The sequence below is a fragment of the Mya arenaria genome, chromosome 13 (genome assembly GCF_026914265.1).
Source record: "Mya arenaria isolate MELC-2E11 chromosome 13, ASM2691426v1".
Taxonomy (NCBI): domain Eukaryota; kingdom Metazoa; phylum Mollusca; class Bivalvia; order Myida; family Myidae; genus Mya; species Mya arenaria.
In genome coordinates, this window is record NC_069134.1 from 63,257,199 (window position 1) to 63,282,968 (window position 25,770).

Below are 25,770 nucleotides of genomic sequence, written 5' to 3' on the forward strand. Positions count from 1 at the left end.
TTCATCTGAAAATTAACCTTTTGCGATTGGAGGTGAGCTAAAATTAGTAAAAAATCAACTCTTGCTTCTTAAATTGGGCTATAATTAGCGAAAAGTAAACACCAGAGATATTAATTGGGTCAAATTAGTGAAAATTAAACTCTTGAGAGATTTATTTTGATCCTATTGCCAATATGCAAAGTTACTTAAAATTTAGAAATATAAAAATGTAGAAATATGTCAGCTTTTTCTGTACTGTGAATTAAAATGTTACATTTCTTTTTTCTGTGTTAAATTCAGATTGCCCACCATCTTGTGCCAAAGAGCGAACTCAGTGACTGGTCAGTCTCCTGTTCAGAAACCATCAACAAATAATGCTAAAAAGGGGGAACCAGTCTAGAAGAAAATAGAAACCAGTTTGGAAAAAGTAGAAACCCTTCTGAAAACAGGAAGAAACCAGTCTGGATTATGTTGGAATGTAGACTGTCATTATTCCATCCATTTAAGTAAATCCTGCAGCAAACGCTAAAATTGTGCGATTTTATTTTTCATTTGTGAGAAATTACTAAAAATTGTTTATAATTTTACATCAATAATTGTTATATTTATACTACATTAATCTTCATCCCAGAAGCCTACGCTATTTTATTCCGATTTAAATATTTATACTGTCGGAAAAAGGCTAGCGAAACCAAAATTATGCATGAATATTCATATACAACCATTACTTCTTGGGGATTTCCGTATTGTCTGAGGGTGTGACTCAGGCGTTCAATTGAACATCCAAATTTTATCTCAATAATTACTCTAAGGTAATGGTTTTCTACAGTCAATATCTCAGGTGTGTTCAATGGAGTTATACATGATGAATAGACTGGGTAAGGAGGATACGAGATACAAGATACAAGAATCTTTATTTAAAGTCGGGTATGTGTTAACAAGAAACATTAGCTCAATCAGCCATTTTCTTACATAATTACGTAGCTTAGGTTAAATAAATTTAAATAAATCATTTATAAGAAAGATAGGGGCCATATAACAGAAGCATCTTAGTTTTTTTTAATATTTTAACTTCCGTGTTAAATTCAAAATTGTTATAAATTGTTATATTGCTTAAAAAAAGCTATAAAATGGTGTTTTCAGTTTTAACTTTATTCTATATTTTCACTGTAGAATATACATTGAGCTGAACACTTTCTACCAGTGGAATTTAACAATTAAGAAAATGGTTGAATTAATTAAAATGAACATTTTTTTTTAATAAGCTTCAGCAGTACTGCCCCAGATAAAAGAAAATATATTGTTATAAAAAATCAAAGTAAAAACCAGGTGTAGGTAAAGAAAAATGATCTTTTTATTTGCATTTTCTTTTTTTGACTGACCATTGATTGGTTATTCAAGAAATGGTTAAAGGTTGCCCCTTAACCAACTACTGTTTGACTTTTTTTGATGATTACTGACCCAGCCACTATTTAAATCTACTAATTCACCTGAATAAAATCCATAACTGCTGACTGCAAATTTAGCAAATAAATGTACAGTAGAATTTAAAGATTCCACAGTCCCATTGGACAAAATATAATTATGAACACTAATTTGAGTTATTGAACATGCTTTGAGTCTATTCGAGTTTGACTTGTTAATCATGAGTACGGAATTTTAATTATTGAAGGTTGTGATGTAATTGTTAGTGAACTTATATTTCATGTTGTCAGTGTTGTTATAAATATTAAGAGTAATTTTACATAGTTTTAGGACTTTTTATTTTCAATATTAGAGAATCCATATCCATTTGGCATACAAATGATTATACTACAAATCTTCTTGAACATTTAAGGATTGAAAGTTTAAGTGAAATCCTCCTATTAATATGTACCTCCAGTGGTCTGATTTTGCTTTCATGGATGAAAGGAACTCGCTTATTTTTTTGGTTGGCAATTCGTTTCTGCTCAATTTTGTTCATATTGAAATATTTTACTTAAACCACCAAACAGCAATGGACAGATACTTATTTGATCAGAATTTTGTAAATCAAAGCAAAATAATTATGATTCTAATGCATTTTGGCCAAACAATTGAATCTCACAGATAAACTGTTTTGACACCTTTTTTGTGTCTTGGAATGAGCCAAACCTGCAATCTGACTTTTTGTCAGCAGTCTTATATCACTCGTTTCCATGAATTTTCGCAAAAAAATGGCTGGTTCCAAGACAAAATGTTGTCAAAACATTCAATGTGTGCGAGTGCAGCTTTAAAGTAAAGCATGACGCTAATTAAACCATTATACATAATTCAAAATCAAAGATTTTTTTTGTAATTAGATGTTTCTCCTTTATATTATTATTTTATTATAGGACTTTTTCGTTTAAACATACAACCCAGCCAGGAAAGGCAAAATAATGTAATTTTATTGGTGAAAAGGGTGTGGGGGGTAGGGTATGGCCCTCTTGGGGTTTTTTACCGGTTCATTTTAAATAAACTCTTCAGTAAACTTCTAAAAGGGGACAGTGTCATTTAAAAAAGCCTTCCTGGGGTGGAATGTATATTTAAATGGAACACAGCCCTAAGAATAGGATAATTTGTAGCTAAATAAGCAAAAATACATGTAGTTGTAGATAGACATAGTTGTTAATCAATCTTTAATAAAACAAGTGCATAGCAGTAACTGTTATGTTAAGTACCAAACAGTTAAACATGTACATGGTGTAATATTGTGAAACACAAACATGTTCATACAATCATGAAGCAAGGATTGACATTGTCATGTATTTTGGTCTGTGATATTTATGGATTTTTTCTATTGTTATGTTCAGTAATTATGTGAACGTGATTAAATAGCATAATGTAGTACATGAAGTTTGTTGTTTTTATTTGTTTAATAAATAAATATTGGGTGAGCTGAGGATATGGAAACCGAAGTAACTGAGCTGGCCTTTACCTGCCCCCGCCTTGTTACGCGGTATACAGGGGCGTTTGAAGGAGTACTGACTACTCCTGGCTTAACGGGGTGTACGCACAACGCAGGAATCAAAATTTGGCATTATTGGGTGCGCATACTCCCAAATTTGTAATACATAGTTCTGGTCATTTTCATTCATCAAAGGTTTGATAAGGATACATCTAACACATAGATACGCATAGCATCATCACTCTGGTGTACAAGAATGGGTTCTGGTGGAAAACGGGACAGCTCTCATATGAAAATAGGTACGTTATTTGAACTACTGAATTGCGAAGGATCAAACTTGTTAACTTAGTGACGCTCCTATTCAAAATCAATACATACACATGCATAACAAACTTAAATTTTGAGTGTTTAACCATTTACTACTCAATAAATAATGCATTTATGGAAAATTTTAATTACTGAGAACAAGTTTGTAATAATGTATTTAATAGCTGAAAACGCAAACATATTAAATGAGTGGGTGCTGAAAGACTTAGTGATCAACAATCAACTCCAATAAGGTGGAAATACCCCGTTGCACCTCTCTTTCAAATTTATCACGGTATCCTTCATTAGAACCATTGTTTTCGATATATATTAATTATTTTCAGTAAATTAAAATAATTGTATTAATTGTGGTACATCTTTTTTTGGGAGTAAGTGTGCATCTTTAATTAATGATCTTGTCACGTGATTCGAAATACGATGCCCACATAGAGGAGTGCCCATATTGACCATTTCATACGAAAATGTAACTATTTTTGTGATACTCCATACATTCTTAAAAATTCCAGCTGTCTAAAATTCGGTGATGACAACGGCCATTTGTTCCATTGTTTTTGCTTCCTATCATTTCGCCCAAAATTAATATACCAAAGTCTTTGATTCTCCGATGGATTCTTATCTGTGCGAACTTAGACCCTCTCCTATAATGTAAAATTATTTATCTTTCACCTTTTGATTAATTCAAAATGTGTTTACATTCGTTAATACAATTCGTCTGCTGACATATTGATTGGCGGTTCAATCGTCGCGTGCTCTCGTGCGCGCGTGCGTATATCACTAGGAGCAGACGAACTGTGAATATCAGATCATGTTCTGCTAGATTTTTTGCGAATTTTTGGCGTCGGGGCCAGCGAAATTTCTACACGCAGTATCATTTTACGGCAATAGAATCTTTGTAGATAAAGGACCAATTTGTCAAATGATACAATTGAGATGATAAGTACCTCAGCATCAAGCATTAGTGAATGCTTTGCTAAGATTTCTGATATTTTCAGATATCATCAAAATACCATCGATGTTTTTGGAAACAATGTTTTCGCTTCGTGAGTTATGGACAGACGGAAACAGTCTTTGAGTTGTCAGTTTATGTCTCTATATCATTATAAAGGCCCTCAACATTTTCATTTAGTCTCTCCTAGTAAATATCACTTCAAAGACACCCGGCTGTTTGATGAAATAGATTTGTATGTTCATGTAGGTGCGGTGATTTATCTAGATTTTCAATTAATTTTTAATAATGCAAATGGACATCCTGCAAAATCGGAAATAAATTAATAAATATGGATAGTCAGAAACTAAAAGAAGAACAAGTTACGAAATTGTCGCAGAAGAGTTCTTCGGGCAGACGACTTTTGCGGACCCCAAAGTGCGCGCGCTGCCGTAACCATGGTGTCGTGTCTTGTCTCAAAGGTCACAAAAGGTCGTGTAGGTGGCGTGAGTGCGTGTGTCCGAACTGTCTTCTGGTGGTCGAGAGGCAGAGGGTGATGGCGGCACAGGTTGCACTCAGGAGGTAAGATGTACTCGTAGATAGTATCTTTTTTTAAATCTAATAAGAAGCAGGGGCAAATACAATAACGGGTGTTATTCGTAACTATCTGTATGCAGGGGCGGATCCAGGATTTGGCGTAAGATGGAGTGTAATTTAGGGGCGTAACCGCACCACTCACTCAGAGCTAAAATATATCTTGTTCAAAGTGTTGGCGGGTGTGTGTGCGGGTACTAACTAAAGAAAAAAATAACAATATCTTGTCGGAAATGGTGCATTGTTGGCCTGTTTTAAATAAAAAGTAAACTTGGACCCTTTTAAGAGGGTAAGCGCCCCCTTGGTTTGCTTGTGGCTTAAACGCCACAAATAGCAATGCATTGATTTTAATGTTTTTGTTCATTTTTAAGACTGGCGAAAGTCCCATTCAAACAAGTATGTAGCGAAATAGCGAAAATATGATATGAATATACGACTTAAATCGACTAAGATCTTAACTGAAACGACCCCAATTCAAAGTGACCGTAAATACATGCAACTGGTCTTAGACTACAACCATGTAAAGAATCAATTAAAGTTTAGTTCTGAATTCCGTTTTATACTAAGGTGGAAAATGGAGATGAAATATTACTATTTGAAATTATCAAGAAACATTGGTTAGAATAACGCGGACCTATGAACAAGCTTAATTGTCCGTTATGAAACTGTTTGGTTTACATGTTAATGCTAAACTAAGGTAGCATACATACTTACTAAATAGTTAATTATATATTTTACTTTTGCGTGTAATAACAGTGAATTGATGGCGTTTTTTGTTTGATAAAAAGTTTATTTATCTAGCGTAGCCACGAGTGAAATATTCACTTTCGGTGTATACACGGTGAAATATATTCCGATCTTACAATGAAACATTTTTTTTTTTTTATCTTTTGCCTTAAATTGGAAATGAAGTCATTTAATCACACTTTTTTAGAAATCGTGTCAATTTGCATGCGCATGTAACGTCATTTCTGTCGTTGAAACTGTGTCCCAGCCCTGTGTACGCCGATGTTTGATTTGGAACCGAGAACAGGCTTTAATTTCCAAACAGTGAAAATATTAAATTGATATTTTCACTGTTTGAAACAGTGAAGTATCAAATTTATTTTGCTGATAAATCTCTATTAACCACCGGAAAGCATATAATACAATTAATATATGTCCTACGTTATATGACAAAACATGTAAAAGACATGTTTGGTTTTCAAACTGTTTCAATAAGATACCACTGAAGTATTTGAAATCACGTTGTATTAATGTCTAATTGAGCCTCGTTTTCACTTTTACAATGTTATACTTCGTTGGCATTCATTTAAATGTCAAAACATTTGAACGAGTGATATCTTATGTAAAATAAATGTCAAAGTTATTTTTAGTTATTGCAGAACGTGTCTTTGGTTGCTTTACTGAATTCGGCCGTGAAATGACAAACTATGCTAATATGTTGTTGTTTTTTAAATTTTAGTTTCTGTAAATGTTTTTATATATTCTTTCTTTGCATATAAACCAATTTAAAATCATAAAAAAATACTATGAAATGCAAAATTCACTCATTTGCGTTTATCATGATTTTTACGCTGTTGTACAAAAACAAATTAAAAATATTTTTTTTCGTAGAAATAAAAGTTCAGTCACAAAATAATATCAGTCAGCGATGTTTATACATATCAAACGTCTTTTTTTCTCAATATTTTTTTTTACTAATTGTTAACGCCGAATTGAAATGCCTCCCAACAAACTACATGCGCTAATACGTTATTTTTTGGCGAAAAAACACACCAAAACGATCATGTTGGAACTGTTCCATGTTCCCGGGTATAATATGATATAATATGGCGTATGACCTTCGATTTGGATCATACGATGCTTAAATGCTAACAGTAAAGCCAAAATAGTGGTGGACCTATCTTATTACGTCTATATGTGGACCTGTATCTCTATTTTAAGGTGTACCTCTTCATTTAAAGGTGCACCCTTATAGCGCATATAATAAAACTACTATAGTAGATGGCGTCTAATACTCCTAATAGCGACAAATGCTGAAATATTGGGGTGTTAAAAAGTATATTCAGAAACCCCTTTTCACATGCTGTCAAGAAATAGACTGTTTAATTATTTCTATATCTAATTTTCTCTTTCTAATTATTTAGACACCAGGCAGCAGAAAGCTCCGGTCGACGGAAGGAAGTGACGTCATCGCTTCTGTATCAACGGAAGTCCCTGCATCAGAACGTTCGACAGCTTCAGCGGCGAGCAGCAGGTACTACAACTACATGTTATAATAAAACATACTTTTGCTCTTAATCAATGGTCATTGCAACATTTACAAGATGATTTTTAGGCGCAAAAAATAAAATTGTAATAACAATAACAACATATGCGATCAACATACTGCAACTAATGGTTGCGCGATTTTTTTTACGTATTTAACGAATGTTGTTTTATTTTTATAATTTTAGGATTATTGTCAAGGAATATTCGTATGTACGATTTATACGCGTATGCCCTTTGAAATTGTCTATCGGCAAACAAATATGACTTGAACTATGATTGTTTTCTGCCCGAGTTAAAATTACATATAACTTTAATGCATTTCAAATCTTATTTTTCAGAGGTAGAATTACTCAGACACCCTAATACATCTGTTTCGAAGGGAGTATTCAGTGAGCGACTCCGAAAACGCCGCTGTTTCGCCGACAAAGATCTGGACCAAGCTCTTCCATCTACGTCCGGCCAGTGTGCGCATGCGCAGATTTACCCGCCCTTTCAGCAGCAGACGACAAAATGTTGGCCCATATTTTCGACGACTAATATGCGTGTGCCAATTGAAGAAATGTTAAAATTGAAATGTGCCGCGGATTTGACTCAATTTCCTCGTCATACTTTTTCACCATTTACAAACTGTCGTTATTTTGACAAGGAAGTTCATGAACGTAATGCGAAGCCCTTCTGTAATGTCTCAGACGTGTTTCGTGTAAATAAACTTCATAAGAGGACAGAAATGTCTGATGCAAATTTAAGGCAGCTTGAACAGAAAAATAAAGAATGTGCAAAATTAAACGTTGTAAATGAGAACGATAATACACCATCAAGAACTCAGGGAGCAGCGAATTTCAAAGATACAAATAACACTTCGGATTTAAAATTTTCTATTTCTAGAATTTTGAATTTGTGAAATTATTACTTAATAAGTAATGTATCCCAAGAATGACGATTTTATCACCCATACCTAATGGCAAATAAAAGTACATACGTGGACTTATTAAATGAAATTAAATGACTTTAAGCAACTCTGTTTAAATGTATGTGCATGTTCAAATTTCAGTGCAATAGTGTACATGTACTAAAATAATACAATATCACAGAATAAAATAGATAACAAAATTCCGCATGTAATCTTTCTTTTTTATTTTCTTGATTTCTTTCCAATATAATACGAACGCCAATACTTACACACCGCTTAGATAATATTCCTTAGTGAAGTTTGAGATACAATAATCAAGCATTAAATAAAATAGAAATGAAAATGTAGCAATTGGCAAGAAATAGAACAGCCGTGTATGAATAAAGCCGTGGTACCTGGGATTCTTACAGAAAGGGGTCTGTTTGAGTATGAGGGATTCATGTCCAAAGACTGGTAAAGGGGCTTAGACCACTTTTGACATAGTTTCCAAAGTCATTTATAGTCATTTCACTGTACCTTCTGCTGGTTTTGATGCATATGTCCGAGAAAAAAATCTGTAAAACTGTACAATAGTCTGATGATTAAAGCTCTCGATCCTGATTTCAGGATAAGCTTAAAACCCTAGAATCCCTGATAAAAGTTTTTAAAAAAATGCGATATTAGTAAATATTAGCCAAAATACAATAAAGGTAAAATACCATCATCCCATTTGTTCCCATGCCATTTGGAGTATTTATTACGACCAAAGATAGAGTACAGATAGATGTAATTTTTGTTAGAAAATAAAGGGAAAAACACAATTGTTATGTTATCATGTATCATTGTGACCATATTTAATATTTTCTAATGCATATCATGTTTTGCCAAGAAACAGTTGTTAACATCTTTATGACAATCAACAATTATGTCTGGCTGTTTGTCTGTCTGTTAACCAAACATCCAGACTTATTCCAAAATGGGCCGAATGTTCAGAACTTTGTTCAAGTTAACAACGTAATTAACGACATCAATAACTTTCAAATGTGAACTATTTGATGATATACTAATTATTGTTAACTTGAACAAAGATCTGAAATCAGCAAACAGTTAAAACAAAACCTTAACAAACCCTTCAGACTTTCAAGACTGTCACTTAATTATAGAAAATAATAAAAAAAATAAACATGCAAAAAACTAACCATAATATCTATACCAAATTGAACCATAATTAAGAGGTATTAAAGAATAATGCCACATTTGAACCACATAGTTATTATATTACAATTTACTCCCAAACATTCAGGTTTTAAGTCAGGCTTAAAAGATAAAAACACTGTAATATAACATAAATCAACATATTTTACAACAGCTTAGCATGAAACTTAAAGAATATGCAACATATATAACAAAGCATCATTCATGTGGCATTTTCAACGAACCATATATACATGCATTTCAATATTATTTTTGTTCAGCATATTTTGATGACATTTAAATGTAAGAAGAATATCACCAAAAATCTTAGTTTTACAGCACCCAATAGTATTTCAAATTCATAGCAATTCGACTTCAGCACCAATTGTATAAACCATTGATAAATTGCCCAAAAGTTATCTTTAAAATAGATTGAATGTTTAAATGGCTAAATAGGTTTCTTATAATAACTGGGCATATTTGGCCAATCAATAAACATTTTGGCTAACTTGAACCAGACCAATGAACCAGTTTTAAACCAGTGGCCGCATAAACATTACTGGTAACAACAACATTAAAATGCACCAAGATAAAGCTAAAAATTGTGTAATCATTGTCTTTGGTTTCTGACAGAGTATATAAAGCACAATGTTTTCACGTGATCACAGTTGGCTCTTGTCGGCCTGTTAGTTCGCGTAGCTGGGAAATCTGTAACGCTATGTCAATCAGGGGCTTCAAAACGACCTGCAAGAAAAACAAAATAAAATACAGCATCCAATCTCCACATGTGAATAGTAACGCTTATCTGTTGTCATAGTGAGTCATGGGGAATATAACTCAACAATTATTGAAGCCAGAGTTATGTGCCTTGCTGCACATAAGCTTATTGTCACCGGTAACATGTGAACAAAGCCATAATTGAAAATCGTTTTTGAAACTGAGTTATGACCAAGGTTAAAAAAATTGCATGTGACGACAGCATCGCCAACAACGACACCATTTAAGACAAAATGTCTGAAATGTGAGAATTGATGTAGGAAATAATCTTCTGTAAAAAAGAAGATTGCAGTTTCATGACTTAGTATATTTGTTATATTTGCTCAACCAAAATGGCAGGAATAACACAAATTTTTCACCAACACACCGAAACAGGACCATACGACACCTGTTGCACTTCTGTTCACCTAAATGTGCTTTATACCATACCTGCGGGTCCAGACTGAACTTGACTGGATCTGACTCGTAACCCTCGATGTACATGCGAATGGTTGCACCACTGCTACCTGTACCGCTCAGTCGGAATATGATCCTCGAGTCATCACTGAACAGGATACGAATGCCCTATGCGGGTAGAAACAGTTTCAAGTTAGTAAGCAAAATTACTTCATAATACCTACCAGCTGCAATTGCAAACTGAATTAGCATCTGTCGATACAAATGACTCCGGAGATGGGTAGAGAACAAAAAGAGATATGAAACTTAAGTCTGCCTACCTGAACATTAACATTCTGCTGAAGTTCTAAAACAAAAGACTGTAAATCAATTCCAACACTTATTTGTTTTTCTTTGTTGATAAATGGGAATAATTCAACAAATATTTAAGTCATTATTTCATATTGTCAATTTGACTGGTAATGACTTTCATGATTATATTAATGGTTTTTAATGACATTATTCACAAAAATGCAATTTGTCTAGTAAGGCAATTCCTAGGGCTGTATTCATAAAGAATTTTAGTAAAAAAAATCAACTTAATGCAGATTTCATCAGTTTTAACGTTTATTTAAAAAAAAACTCCATTTTCATCAAGTGTATTCATATCCACATCTTATTTAGACCAAAGTCTTGCTAATTTTTGTAATTTTAGTGTATAAACATTGTTAGCTATCTTTAAATTCAACTAAGAAAAACGGCAGTTTTTTACTTAGTTGGAAATTCTTACTAAGATGTTTGATGAATACAGCCCCTAAACTTGTTTTCTTAAATAAATCGACAAGCTGACAATCTACCAAAACATATACAATTGAAACCTGTTGGCTCAATTTCCCAGGGACCGGATATAATACTTTGAGCCTCGCAAATATTGAGCCAAGCAGGAATGTTTACAAAGAATAAAATGAAATCGGACCTTAAAATACAGTTCGAGCGAACAAGAAAAATTGAGCCAAGCTATATCAAGCCAACATGTTTTGACTGTACCACTATTAGGAATTACCTGATTTTTGCTGACACTCTTGTCAACAGGATCAGTGTACTCAAAGTTGTCAATATTGGCAATGGAGTATGTCTTATCCCCAGACGTGTAATTTTTGCCGACATTGGACTTGTCAGACACAAATGCATTCAAGTTTGTCATCATTTGGTTTGCAGGACCAGTTTCACAGTTTTCATAATCATACCTACAAAAGGTTGAAGGCAATTAGCAACAAACTGACAACATTATCGATATTCAATTAATTAATTTCATTTAGCCTAAAGGTAATTTGTTCTGATTACAGTATTGAAATTTTGGAAGCATAACAATAACAATTTGACCAATTAAATATTTTGCATTTATAAATTACATATTTAGATTCCAGCTAAAGATCACTGTTAAATGAAAACTTTTTTTTGAGAAATAGCACTCTCTTGAGCAATCAATAAATCATTACTTGACAAGAATTCAAATGTCTAATTCTTCCATAAGTGCTACCTTATGTTCAAACATTAACTTTTGTTAACACATTAAGGTGTAAGCCTCGCACCAAAGAGGTTGTATGTTCGATCCCCACCAGAGCCACTTTCTCATTGCCTCTAAAAATTGACACTAGTATTGGTTACTTGCAAGGAAACAAACTAGAGCATGATTCCATAAGCTGTCAGCTTTTGTCACAATCAAGAGCTAAAGGAAAATAGTATGAACTTAACCAACACATTTAAAAATTATCTTTTATTGTAGTCACTCACAGAAGATTATTACCTTGTGTAGAAGTTTCTGCCATATTTCTGCCAGTGTTGGGTCATGACAGTTTCAACAGGCAACTTCTTGTTAGCTAGCACCGACAACCAGGCTAACACAGCCCAGAGACCATCTTTCTCTCTGGAAATATATACATCAACAACATTATTATATAGATATAATTCATAACTTATTCATTTAAAGATTTCTGCCAGTGACAAAACAAGACTTACACAACCCAGTGACCATCTTTCTTTCTGGAATAATACACTGTACAAAGGGCTGACACACGATATATAAAACTTTTTTTACAAATTCCAAAAAAATCTGCCAGAGTGGAATAATGGTACTTGTGTCAAATACATGTATACATGTTACCAGGTATTTGATATCTTTATATCGACACTTAACAGTCTTGCTATAAAGCCAGCTTTTATAGTGACGCCGTAGAGTGAAAGGTGTGGGTTCTAACCCCAACATATGCTTATAGCAATTTGTGCAGTCTGCTTCACATACAATACATTGAAATGAAATTCTTACTTCTATTGGTTAAAGTCAAAATAAAACTAAATGATAGAATAGAACATGCATGACCATGTAATATAATAGATAAGGTACAATGAGACCATATTACCAACCAGCGTGTCATCCGATCAAATTTTGAATTCTTACCATAATTCTTGGTTGTTATATTTTGAAAGAAAAAGTTTTGATGAAAGTATAAATCTATGCTTATATAGATTTTTATTTTGAATTATATTCCCTCACATGCTTAGTATCAATCTGAAAATCATGATCGTACAATATTTTGTTGCATGTTTGTTGTTAAGATGGCCTGAGATTCTTCAATTTTTCCTTAATTCAGAGTTTAATTGAATTGTCAGAGCTGCCAGAGTCAATTAATTAAAAGAACTTCAATACCTAATGTGGTCAGATCCAGTTCCAAAACTCTCTTCGCCGCAAAGTGATAGTCGGTTAGCATCCATCAAGTTTCCAAAGAATTTCCACCCAGTAGGCACCTCAAAACACTCCAGATTCTTGGCTTTGGCTATCCTAGACAAAATGTTTGGTAAGATTGATACAAAACATACATATATAAAATCTAAAAAAACATACATGTACAAGATCTAAAAAAAAGTAAGTTTCATATTTAAGCTTAACATTGAAGAAATGCTCTAATCAACTAACCTGCATTGTTTAAAACACATTTTTATATGCAGATTATAGAAAATTAATTTGTCTTTCAATGAAATGTATCCAATCAATTTTTTCAAGAGTGCCACCGAGTACAGCAATTATGTAAATGCAGTGTAATAGCCTTGCTTGTATATACTTGCATTTTGTCTCCAGCAACATGTGTACCAAGTTTTATTTGATTTCCTTGAACTATTTTGAGTAAGAGCCCAGGTTCTAGTTTTTGCACATCGCAGCTGCTTACACCAAGGCTATGGCATTACCTCCATTATTTCATCTATCAAAAAAAGTCAAGCTAAAAGATTCAAATTGCTTCAGACCAGATAGTCAAGCTCATAAATTCAAATTGCTTTCAGACCTATCAACAGCTCCACTTGTAGGCATGCTGCGTGCAAAGCCCTTTACACCGGACTTCTGGAAGTAAGGAATACACTCTAGATTGTCCGCGAGCACTGCCAGAGAGTCAGATGGTGTCACAAAGAACGCATTCTGGCCTAGCAACATGTTCCTATCCTGCAAGGAAATACAAATAATTTTATAACACGATGATGAGGGATTAAAATATTTCATTCTTAATAACTGGAATATAAGTCTTTTGCTTCTTAATTGAGTGTAATTGCAATGTATTGTGGTCTTTAGACTGATGTTTGGGATTGTCATGCTTTTATTAGTGGTTTTTGCTAGAATAATGTCAAAGACTAACATTATTTAAAATAAATGTCAAAGACGGTCAAAACCAGAAACCTTTCTTTAAGTGGAGAACCTTGATCCAATTACAAAGAATCTGTTTAGTGTCTCAAGAAAGAAGTTTTTGGACCTGCTACGTTTTTAAGAAAATAATAATGCTGTTTGGATTTCAATATGTTATAACAAATCATATTGGAATCTTTACAGCATATCATTTTTAACAAAATAATGTACCCTAGGAGTTTTATCCTTGTGGGATACATTACACTTAACATTATGTGAAAAAATTTGAGCTCAATACAATAAAAGAATCGCAGTGCAAATGTCTACACTCGTCTGTTGTTGGTCTTCTTTTCAGTAAAAAAAAGCATTATACAGGCTAAACATAATATTATGCCAGAGTTATGGGACTTGCTGCATTTATGCGTATTGTCTGTGGTAACATTTACAATAAGTTTCATTGGAGTATCTTTTTTTGTGTTTTGGCCAAGGTGAAAGGTTTTTTACACTGTTGATGACAACAATGACACCAAGGCTAATGAAAATACCAAGACAGAATTTGATGTACTAAATATAAGTAAATGTCATTAATGAAAAGAATCATTAGAAGGTATTAATGTTGAATATGTAACAGATAATGATCTCCAACATATTGACATGTACACATGTATCATCATCAAAAGGGCTTGTTTTTGTTGACAATTTATTTCTTGTTCAGGATACTTGATAGATTAATTTTCAGATCCTTGTTTGACGCTAAAGAAAAAAACATGATACAGTAAGGGCTTGAGGCTTACCCCATCGCCATCAAATGCTGCCCCAAATCCATGGTTACCCTTCTTCAATTCCTGTACAAGATCCGCAGCGTAGGTGAGGTTTGGGTCCGGATGCAAACCTCCAAAGTCTTCCATAGGTTCACAGTTGATTAGGTTAGAAAGAGGGACGCCCAGGTCAGAGTTGAAAATCTGCTTCGCATATGGGCCCATCACTGTAAAGCATCATTACTTTCCAAAATTCATTTTAAGTGCTAAATATATGCATTAATAATGTTCTTACTATGTTTCCTTGTCATACATCATTTCATGCACTTTTCACTTTGACTTGCATGTATAATGATATAAACTTTACTTATCATTCTCTATGTTTATTTATACCATTTAAAACTACACAACATGTGCATGTATATCAAAAGAAACTACAATTCTTTCTAGAACATAAATTTTGTACAACGCTTTCCCTTAAATGTCATTCACATTCAACATAAGGCCACACCAAATTGAAATTTCGTTCCGCGGATTTACCGCTATTTTTATGAAAATGTAAAAAAAATATTTTTATTTTTTTTGTGCGCCCGCACCTCCATTTTGATTGCCAAGTAGATTTTTTTCAGGTAATAATTTATTTAAAGGCTAAAAATAATCAAGTATAATTTTTCTACGCTAGGTTTCGTGTTTTTGTAAAGGGAAGTTACCAATGCGTAGTGTTTTTATACTGTATATCGATCGGTTTAGCATGGGTTTCAATAAATTCAATCAAAATGGCGGCTTCCGGTATAAACAATGTGGCTCGAAGTTTGGAAATTAAATCTTATTTTTGACAATAAATATGTTTTAAGCATGCTTAAAGTCATTGTTGATCGTCTCATGAACTAAAGGATCATCATTTAAAGCAATCATTATGCAATAAAGCATGTGTATCTAAGACTGGTAGCGATTATATTGCGTAATTAGTGACTCGTTTTGAATGGAAATCGAACAGGTCAACTTAACTGGAACATGAGTCATTGTTTGGTCCAAATTGATGTATCAAGCTCATTTTTGATCAATTTCTGACAAAACAACAGTTATGAACAAATATCTTTACACAAATAGCGATATAAACACTGGTCTGGATATACCTCAACATAAGTAAGCGGCTAAGTTTATCACCTTATATTTTGTTTTTATTTGCAGCATAATCCGGGATTGTAATATACTTGTCAATTGTAACCACTGCCCCGCATATACAATTGGCTGGTGCATAAAAACATCTCATTAACCCAAAAAAGTACTCTGAAAAATACCCTTGTTCTTTTTGTTTTAATAAGCACATGTCATTGCATTTCCTGTGATAATAAAAACAAAATTTAGTCTATGTTATATGGAGTCTGATGTTTGATGATGCCTGTGTAAGTGATCATTTTTTACAAATCCCAAATCAATCCTAAGTTATGTCTAAATACAGTTGCATATGATGTTAAACTGATTCAGGTAGATTTATATAAGTCGTTTCAAACTTTTTACTAAAAGCAGGGTTATTTATTATTATGAATGATCGTCATATTAAAGTACGTTTTAATTATATAAGACATTAGATTTATCGATATAATGTTTGTACTAAACACGGATGAATAAATAGTATGTATTCCGACATTTTCCCAATGCCCATTAGAGGTTCAGTTCAAGATGGCATTAAAATGGGTTTAAGGGCAATTATTTTGAACAATCTTTCTTATTTATATTGAATATAAGGAAAAATATATTTTTCGCTCTTCGCTCGCTTCGGTTTTTATGAAAACTGACAAACTTTTATTTATTTATTTTTTTGCTCGCTCGCTCCAATTTATTTTGGCAAAAATCCGAGGAACTAAACATTAATTTGGTGTGGCCTAACAACTATTATTGGAATGCACTTTAATCCAAGGCAATTCATTTCATGTATATTTAACCAATATGTTAATTAATAAGAATTGATAAATGTAACAGAAAAATCATACCTCCATTCATTGAATTAATAAGCACATTCAATCCCGAGTCAAGAAGAGCTTTGATAGCACTGAAGTCAAATATTTCCTTCATAAACTCCACATAGTCCTTTACAGAGTCTACAACATTAACTATAAACGGTTTGCCATTGACAATGAATGACTGTGTTCCAAGGACTGAAATGTCTGGTTTCAGATCTGGACAGGTTTTGTATGAAGAGATTGTTGTTGTTAGTTCAAATATGGCATTGGTCACTCCCTCTGGCGCTGGACCTAAAAGCAGGAGAATGAATATGATAAAACTAATGAGAACTCACGTACATGTAAAATAGAATCTGTGGTCCAAAATAAGCCCAAGAAGCACAATTCAAGAATAATTGTCTATTTAATGCTCTGACAGCTAGATTTCAAAGTCAATACTTGTACAACACTTCCTATGACAGAAAGCCAAAACTAAATCAAATTTTATCTTTACTAGGGCATAAACAGGTAACTGCAGGCCTGGTACCCATACAGCAATTAGTCATACAAAACAACAATAAAATGTACATAAGCTTTGTTTTATTTTGATATGATTTTTTTTCAAATAATTTATGTCCATTACCAAAAGTCAAGTTGGGCTGCATGTGGGTCTTTCTTGATAGGAGTTAAATGTGTGTCTGAGCTGCCAGACGGTGTATTCATTATTCTGTTCAATGTTTATTCTGCGCCATTTAAATTATGCCCACAGTAAAATATCGCTACCCATTCATGATACTGCATTAAATATTATTTTAAAGTACCTGTATAAGTATATGAAGCAATCTCATTTTTCAGTGCGCAGTTTGTCATTTTGGTGTTACCTTACCTCCATTTGCAATGTTGTACTTGACACCAAAGTCAGCATCAGGTCCGCCAGGGTTGTGACTCGCTGTCAGCACGATTCCACCATCCAGTTTGTACTTTCTTATCACAGTTGAAACTGCAGGTGTTGACATCAAACCATTGTGAGCCACAAACAGTTCTGATACCTGAGAAAAAGTGTATGGTTTTAAAAATGAACTTGAACTATCACAAGATGACATTTATACAAATGTTAAAGATTAATAGGGCATATATTGCAATTGGGCTGCAGACAAAACATTTTGCCTTGCAGTCTAGTCTGTGTCTGAAATACACATTTATATAGTCCAACATTCGTGTATTGAACTGCTATTGCTGGTTACTTAGTTTTGATTCTGCCTATCGCAACACGTAACATTTAGGTTTCTGGACTGCCGAAGCTCTAATAGATGAATATTAGCCAAAGCTTATATAGTCACTGACTGGTAAAAACAACAAATTACGGAGACTTTGTACCACTTCAATATCGTACCATGAGACTTCGTACCATTCGGCTGGAGAGATCGTACCAGATACATATATTGTATAGTTATATAAGTTTTTGATAATATTTGTGTTTAGAAATGTATTGACAATTAAGAGAATATATATATATATATATATATATATATATATATATATATATATATATATATACGAAATATAGTATGCTGGTTCAAGTTCTGAACAATGTTTGTATTTTGGTAATTGTTTTAATGGTTCATTTAGTAAAAACAAACTTTAAATGTAAATTTCTTGTTTGAAATAAATTTAAAGAAAACATATAAAACCAACGTTTGCATTTAAAAGTAAAACCAAATATGAAATTATCTTCACACTATTAGCAAATTAAATAATTGCCGACGGTTATTCACATATTTGTTAATCAATTTTAATTGTTCAATTAAGGGACGTAATTACTGTGATTAATTATTTATAATGTGGCATGAGCTGCTCACAGGTTCGCGGAATGTAGTAAACACAAGCCGTGCTGCATATATATTTTCACTGACTTGACTTGATCATTCAGTCAAACATGGACAACAATAAATGTATTAAGTGTAATAAAGAAGTGCGTCAACGTCAGCATGCTCTTGAATGCAAGTCTTATTTGGGTTGGCAGCACAGAGTTTGTGGAACTGGCATTAGCCAAGACACATACAGGAGGGTGACAAAAGGCCTAGAACAGCTCTCGTGGTCGTGTGACCCATGCACTAATATAAATGTGCAAGCCAACTCCACGACCATGGATATGTCGACGAGACTGGCGTCACTAGATATGTCTAGCACTGACAACAATCTCATAGAGGAGATGGCTGAAGATGAGACACAGACTGGAGAAGAAACAGACATGGCAAACGCTACGTACATCATAGAGGCAGCCACGTCCTTCTCCATTGACGACTCAACAGTCACCATCGACGCCCCGGTCAATCAGCTCCTGCCAGAGAGAACATTCAACATCCCAAACGGACTTTGAACACCCACCTCAAATCAGGGACCAATCGCTCTCTGAGACGCACATCTACATGGATGACACACATGTAAATGATGATGAACCAAAGTACGAGGTAATCGAAGGTGGAACATCAAAAAGCTAGCGAATGCTTATCAGCAGCCGTGGCTACAATTTCACAGTGAGACGCTCCAAGGGTACCTTCACATACTGGGTGTGTGGTGTCCGAAACAAAAAGATACAGTGTCCGGCGTGGGTCAAGCAGTACGGCTTTCGTTGAAGGGGGTCAAGGTCATCTGCATGCTGCAGATCCGGGAGTGGGAAGAGGACAACATGACGACAAACCAACTCCTAAGAACAGCCAGCCACATCATCGGACTAGGACCCATAGCAACATCAGCGGAGAATTACAGCGAGGACGAATAACGTGTGAATGAAACCATAAGTGACTGTGCTACTGAGTATCGTGTTTTAATGTGCTAAATCAATGTAGTGATATTAATTGTTTAATGATTTAAAATCCATTAGTTTATGTTCTTATTTCTATTTGTTATTGTTTTTTTAGTAATGTGCTGTATGTGATATCTGTTTGTATTCATGATCATTTGCAGTTTTAACTTCTTGTGTGCTTATGTAAATAAGATAATAAATCTTCCATCTATCTATGTATCTAAGTTTTGTATTTGCATTTCATTATTGTATATGTAATGTGCTGTTTTAATGTTTGGTTTGTATGATTATTTGTGCTATAATTTGAAAAAAACTCCATGAACTTGAATAAATCTACATAATCGTATAACACTTGTTATACCTGTTTTTCACACCATTTTTATCCCAATTGTCTCCTTTAACGACCATGTTAGCACCTAATTAGCACCTACTAATCGCCTTAGAAAACCCTTATATAGTGCATAATGTGGTACATAGTCATTCTAAAATGTCGTCCAGGCTTTTTTTTTAATGATGGTTAGCCTGGACGACATTTTAGAATGACTAATGTGGTACGATGTCTCCAAGAGTGGTACGATATAGTAGTGATACGATATTGAAGTGGTACGAGGTCTCCGACGTCCAAAACAACAAATTAAGCATACCCCATTGGCTGCACATATCTGGACAATCCTGTACGTAGCTTCTTTTTCAAAGTATCTTCCGTCCCCTCCAACGATCAGTCGACTGCCAGAGAGTTTGTCGCCGAGGGCAGCTGTCAACGTACACTGCACGAAGTTCTCCAAGTAATTTTCTTGCTGGTAGACTTTGACAGCTTTTCGAAGCCCGCTTGTGCCAGGCTTTTGGCCTTCTATAGGCTTTGTCGCAACTTCTTTTACCGAAAGAGACATTTTCTCCAATTTAACGTGCTGTTTATAAAATGTATTGCAAAAAGATGAAGCGTCTGCAGCGTCCTTCACCTTCGTAAGGACACCGGAAGTATAGAGAAAGGTTATCGTCAACTAATAAAATTATTCCGAAACTTGTATTCACTAGTTAGCTCCCCTGGTTCGGGTGCAGGGTTTTACAGGAACCAAATGGATTTCACGTGAAATACACATATAACTCGTAAAATTATTTTCAACAGATACCTTTTATCGGACACATATTGGAATATGCTTTATAAAGGGTTTATGTCAAATTTTATTGAAAAATGAAAAAGTTATAAATTAAAAAAGTATCACTGGAACAACTAATAAAAACACTGGAAGAATGTGGATGATTTTATTCAGTTTATATACACAATGTGACATGACCAACTAAACAAATAGGCATTATGATGTGCGACATGTGCAAAACATAGTTAACTTACATGTAACTTATATCATTTTTATTCTCTTTAGAAGCCTCTTATAAAAGACCAAAACCATGATGCCAGAAGGTACCAAAACCTTCTATTTTGTCGCCTTGACCTTCCGGTACTAACCCAATTACTGTTTTATGATCACTTTTTCGAGCTTGCATCCCCTACCCCCTTCAAGAAGTATTGATATAAAATATAAATTCAAATTATGAGAACAAATATGTTAGACGAAGGTCATTTAAATTTGCAAGAAGCTTTGCATAAAAATTGTGATACCATATACCATAATATGAAATCGGAATAAAATATTTCCACGATATTTTGTTTCAACTTTTATTGAAAATATGCTGATGGCCTCTGTTACAATATCCAGGCATGTCAGACAAATACCTGAATTTATTGCATTATTGACTTGCAGCCAAATCCTGCATGTCTTTTACATTGTTTTTTTTTAAGATGGTTTAGCAAATGCATTAATGTCAATAACATTTTATCTTCAAGTCTCAGTTTCAAATTCTTAACATATCTCTCATGTTCTTACATTAAACATTTTCAACACTTTTAACTTTCATCATACAGTACACACAATGTTACATCCAGCACTATTTAGATCAGCAACGCTCTTTTGTAGATCAACGATTCTCACTTCAGGTCTTCTTTTTGGGTGGTTCAGATAACTTCCCAGCCTGCAAGAATACATAAAATATTGGTTGATAGGGAAGGATCGTGATTAACATTCGGTAAATGAACAGGAATAGATATGGTAAAGCATGGTTGATAGGAAAGAATTAAAATTAACATAATGACTATTGAACAAAATATGCTCATTTAATAACAATTCTACAACCACACCTCAATCTCGACAGAGATTGAATAGACCTCTAATCATTTGCATGCATGTACTTAGAATTCTAACAGCAATCAACTAACTTGTAATCATACAAATCAGTACAGTAAAACCTGTTTCTACTGTTGTTTTTAAAAACTGTAAACTCTAATCAAATTATTCAACAGTCGAAAATTGGTCACTTGAATTAATGCTTACGTGTAACAAATCATTACACAAAATGAGACTACTGCAAATAAACCTGATTAAACAATAAACAACCTACCGATGGCAGATTGCGTATCCGCATAAGAGTGTCGACCTTCTGGTTGTAAAGGTCAAACACAAATTGCGCCATATGTGGCATGTCCTGTATCACCATTGGTGGTCTTTGACATGGCTCATCTGCCTGCAATAGACAGGAAAATGACATATTATCATCAATCTAAATCATTTGATAAAATTTAATGCATGCACAATTGAATCCTGTTGGTGCAGAGTTCTGTAACTGTCCCTATTCCCTTTTGTAAAAAATCTTCTATTGGAGCGGGTCACAGGTTCAAGACCCAGCAGTGTCATACCAAAAATTTACAAATTCAGGATCTCCAGCAGTGTCCCATAGAAAAGTAGGGGGAAAATAGGAGCTAAAAATCATGTAAATAATTTACAGGACAATGAAACTACAGTGTAAGGTTGTCATTGACCAGTGGATAAACACTACTGTATTAGGTCACTCGGTCAAAGGTCATAGTCAATTGCCTAAGGAAAACTATGTCCATACAAAAACTCAAGAATGATTTTACCCAGGACCATGAAACTTGAGTATATTAGGTTGCCCTTGTTCATTAATAATCACTGCATTCGTTCTTAAATCACCTCATTCAATCTGCTATGTACAAGATTCCATGTATGTATGATACATGAATTATTACAAATATACATACCTTTCTTGCGGTAGGGAAGTTTTCATTCGGGTCGATATGAAGCTCAGTAGGCCGTGAACACAACTGTAAAGAAGAAAAATCATGCAATACAAAACAGACAAAATGTAGACAAAAACTCCTTTTGAATATTATAAGTACTCAGAAAAACATATCCTATTTTCAGAAAAGAAGTTTAATATTCAAATACTTAGAAAAATATAACAACCTATTTTCAGAAAACAAAAGTCTTATATTTCAGTACTCTGAAAAATATAACCTATTTTCAGAAAAGAACTGTTTTTAGCGTGACAAAAATATATTTTCAAATACTGAGAATTATATGTAAAAAAAATAATCTCATTCAGATGCTGCCTATGAAACACAATTTATGAATTTCCTCAGAAGGAATGACAACTTACCCTGTTGAAGGCTGGCGTAAGCTCGAAACAGTTGCTGAACAATGAGACTCGGGCAAACACATAGAGACCAAGACGAGCACGAGACATGGCGACCACCAGACGTCGAACATCCCTGCAAGAAAAAGGTATGTATTAGCAACTGAGGAATGAACTTCATACCACATCCATTTTTATACCTAAGCCTAATACAATGTCATGACAAGTGTTTTTGTGTTCTTAACTAACGCAACATGTCTGATATGCCCCGCCTATTTGATATTCTCTGCCAGCTCCCAATGGGTCTTTGTAAGTTTGTTGTTTTATATTGAAAAATAGTCATTAGAAAAAAGCATTTCTTTTGCACTGCATCAAACACAACAAGAGTCACTGATCAAGTGTTTATACACATTAGCCTATTAATTTTCAAAATTCATACAGGGCATTTTTCTGTAAGCTGCTAAATAGTTTATCTATGTATGTTTACACAAAATATCTGAATCATACTAACCATTGGGTTGATTTTTGGATTAAACAAGGGTCGTTACTCAACACTTTATTTAAGCCACAGTTTCAGGCTTTGCTCTGGCAACATGTGTACCAAGTTTCATATGAACATATTTTAATAATGGCCATAATTTATTGCCAACACGCCAAAAACCATGGCAGTCAAATAAACTCAACTTTGTTTTTAGAAAAAATAAGACAAAATGATGTTGAAATGTCTATAAATAGAAACATACCTGAGATGGCCTACTGTGCGTGTTCTCACGAGGGAAAGCAGGATGTAATCGTTCTGTTGACCTTGGTACCTGTCTACCGTTGTGACCTGAAAACATTTTAAATTTATATTATACAAACTTATTCCAATGTGATTATTAAGACAGAATTAAGCTGATATGAATCATGCTTGAGGGAAGAAACAGGTCTTTGTGTCCATTTTACAAAGCAAAAGATAATGAGACCTAGACAGTCTCATACCAACAACCACTTTAGTGAGGGACTGACATCTATATACCACTTGACTAGATAAACTCATTAGCTATTGTAACAGGGTTAAATACTGTCGAAAACCAGTGACTTTGGATTTCCCATATGAAACAATCCAACTATTAATCTAGTGATGTTTTCATCACATTGAAACTTTGGACTTACCACTAGTATGATGAAATACAAACATATTTCTGATGATAAAAGAAACTGTGCAATGAAGATTTCACCTACCGGGTAACCTTCATCAGGCTATTTCGTTGTTTATTTTATGACTTTATACATAATGTTTCATCTTGGTTGTGATGACCGCTATATCCAGATATGAACCTCCCTATTTTTAGAGCTTACTTTATCGGCCTCCCTATATTAAGCTCTTACTATATGGGGCCTCCCTATTTTTAGAGCTTACTATATGGGGCCTCCCTATTTTTAGAGCTTACTATATGGGGCCTCCCTATTTTTAGAGCTTACTATATGGGGCCTCCCTATTTTTAGAGCTTACTATATGGGGCCTCCCTATTTTTAGAGCTTACTATATGGGGCCTTGCTATTTTTAGAGCTTACAAGATGGGGCCTCCCTATTTTAAGAGCTTACTGTACAGGGCCTACCTATTTTTAGAGCTTACTGTACAGGGCCTATCTATTTTAAGAGCTTACTGTACAGGGCCTCCCTATTTTTAGAGCTTACTGTACAGGGCCTCCCAATTCTTAGAGCTTACAATATGGGACTTCCTATTTTTAGACGTTACTGTACAGGGCCCTCCTATTTTTAGAGCTATATATGTGACCTCCATATTTTTATAGCTTACTGTATAAGGCCTTCCAATGAATGGATTCTTCGAACAGCGTTGCTGAATAACGTCACGGATGAGATGTTTCTGTCCGTTGTATGTGGTTAGGATGGAGATCTTCTCGGCCGGATATCCCATCAGACGCATAAACATGAACATTGCAACCACATACTCCGCTTCTCCAAGATTCTACAAGGGATACACAACACCGATGAAATATAATTTGCGAGCAAATGTCATGAGGTCTGAATATCACAATCACATACTCTGCCTCACTCAGGTTTTACAAATAAAATATGCCATCAGCAGAAATAACACACAAATTTAAATCCTGGAAAATTTGGTAATTTGCCCCTTGCAAACAGCTGAGAGAGTCCGTGGATTCTAGGTGTTAAGTGGCCATGCACCCATGACCTATAGACATCAAAAAATCTATTGGGTACCTCTTTCAATATGAATATCTAAAAACATTTACTTTGATCAGTTAAGACTTTAAGTAACTGAAGGAGATGTTAATTGCAGTCTGAACCATTCAAAACAAGATTTTCAAATTTATTATAAGTCTAAATAGCAAATCTCATGACTACGAATCATTGGGTTGATTGTTCAGAACTTTGTTTAAGTTAACAATATTGTTAATGTGTCATCATTGTTAACATCACCATTTTTTGGTGGTACTTATACGACAATAAACGTTTTGTTCTCAAAAAAAACCCAGCAAATAAATAAAATTGAGACAATGGTTTCAGCTGTACCTGTGTTAATAAAATATATGAACACATAATAAACTATTTCAGCTTTAAAAATTAACAACAATGCTGTCATCACACTGTAGCCTTTAACAAATGTCTGAAAAATCACCCCATCAAGAACGATTTAAATCACTCAAATAGTGTTCACTAGTCTTAGTCCACAATGAACAATGAAAATAAAAACAAGAGCTGTCATAAGACAGCTTGTCGACTATGCCGCTTTGACTTAGAATACAATAACGATGTAATAATACCAAGTTTGGTCTCTTTATGTCAAACCTAACTAAAATTATTCGATACATAAGGTGACTTTGAAGCTACCCTCCCAC

At 34.1% G+C, this 25,770-nt stretch overlaps 3 protein-coding genes across 12 annotated transcripts in view; 1 reads left to right on the forward strand and 2 right to left on the reverse strand.

Moving 5' to 3' along the window:
- LOC128213498 (EF-hand calcium-binding domain-containing protein 7-like) overlaps positions 1-2,831 on the forward strand; it is a 40,034-nt gene extending 37,203 nt beyond the window's left edge. For all 10 annotated transcript variants that reach the window (XM_052919240.1, XM_052919243.1, XM_052919244.1 and 7 more), the window contains one exon: positions 280-2,831. In XM_052919240.1, coding sequence (XP_052775200.1) covers positions 280-354 — 75 coding nt within the window. In that variant the 3' untranslated portion in view covers positions 355-2,831. The remainder of the gene's footprint in view (positions 1-279) is intronic.
- Positions 2,832-8,126: 5,295 nt separating this feature from the next.
- LOC128214757 (phosphoglucomutase-1-like) lies at positions 8,127-20,377 on the reverse strand. The gene is made up of 10 exons (XM_052921392.1): positions 20,064-20,377; positions 17,500-17,662; positions 16,665-16,925; positions 14,707-14,897; positions 13,581-13,735; positions 12,950-13,081; positions 12,050-12,169; positions 11,306-11,489; positions 10,297-10,431; positions 8,127-9,834 (listed from the first exon to the last, which is right to left on the reverse strand). Exons 1-10 carry the CDS (start codon positions 20,307-20,309, stop codon positions 9,745-9,747), a joined length of 1,677 nt encoding a protein of 558 aa, XP_052777352.1. The 5' UTR covers positions 20,310-20,377; the 3' UTR covers positions 8,127-9,744.
- A 291-nt stretch (positions 20,378-20,668) lies between these two features.
- Positions 20,669-25,770, reverse strand: part of LOC128213510 (RNA helicase aquarius-like) — a 41,271-nt gene continuing 36,169 nt past the window's right edge. Inside the window, exons 30-35 of the mRNA XM_052919276.1 lie at positions 24,708-24,878; positions 23,649-23,734; positions 22,930-23,041; positions 22,532-22,594; positions 21,874-21,996; positions 20,669-21,447 (exon numbers count right to left, since the gene is read on the reverse strand). Of these exons, the coding sequence (XP_052775236.1) occupies positions 21,409-21,447; positions 21,874-21,996; positions 22,532-22,594; positions 22,930-23,041; positions 23,649-23,734; positions 24,708-24,878 (594 nt within the window). The 3' untranslated portion in view covers positions 20,669-21,408. The remainder of the gene's footprint in view (positions 21,448-21,873; positions 21,997-22,531; positions 22,595-22,929; positions 23,042-23,648; positions 23,735-24,707; positions 24,879-25,770) is intronic.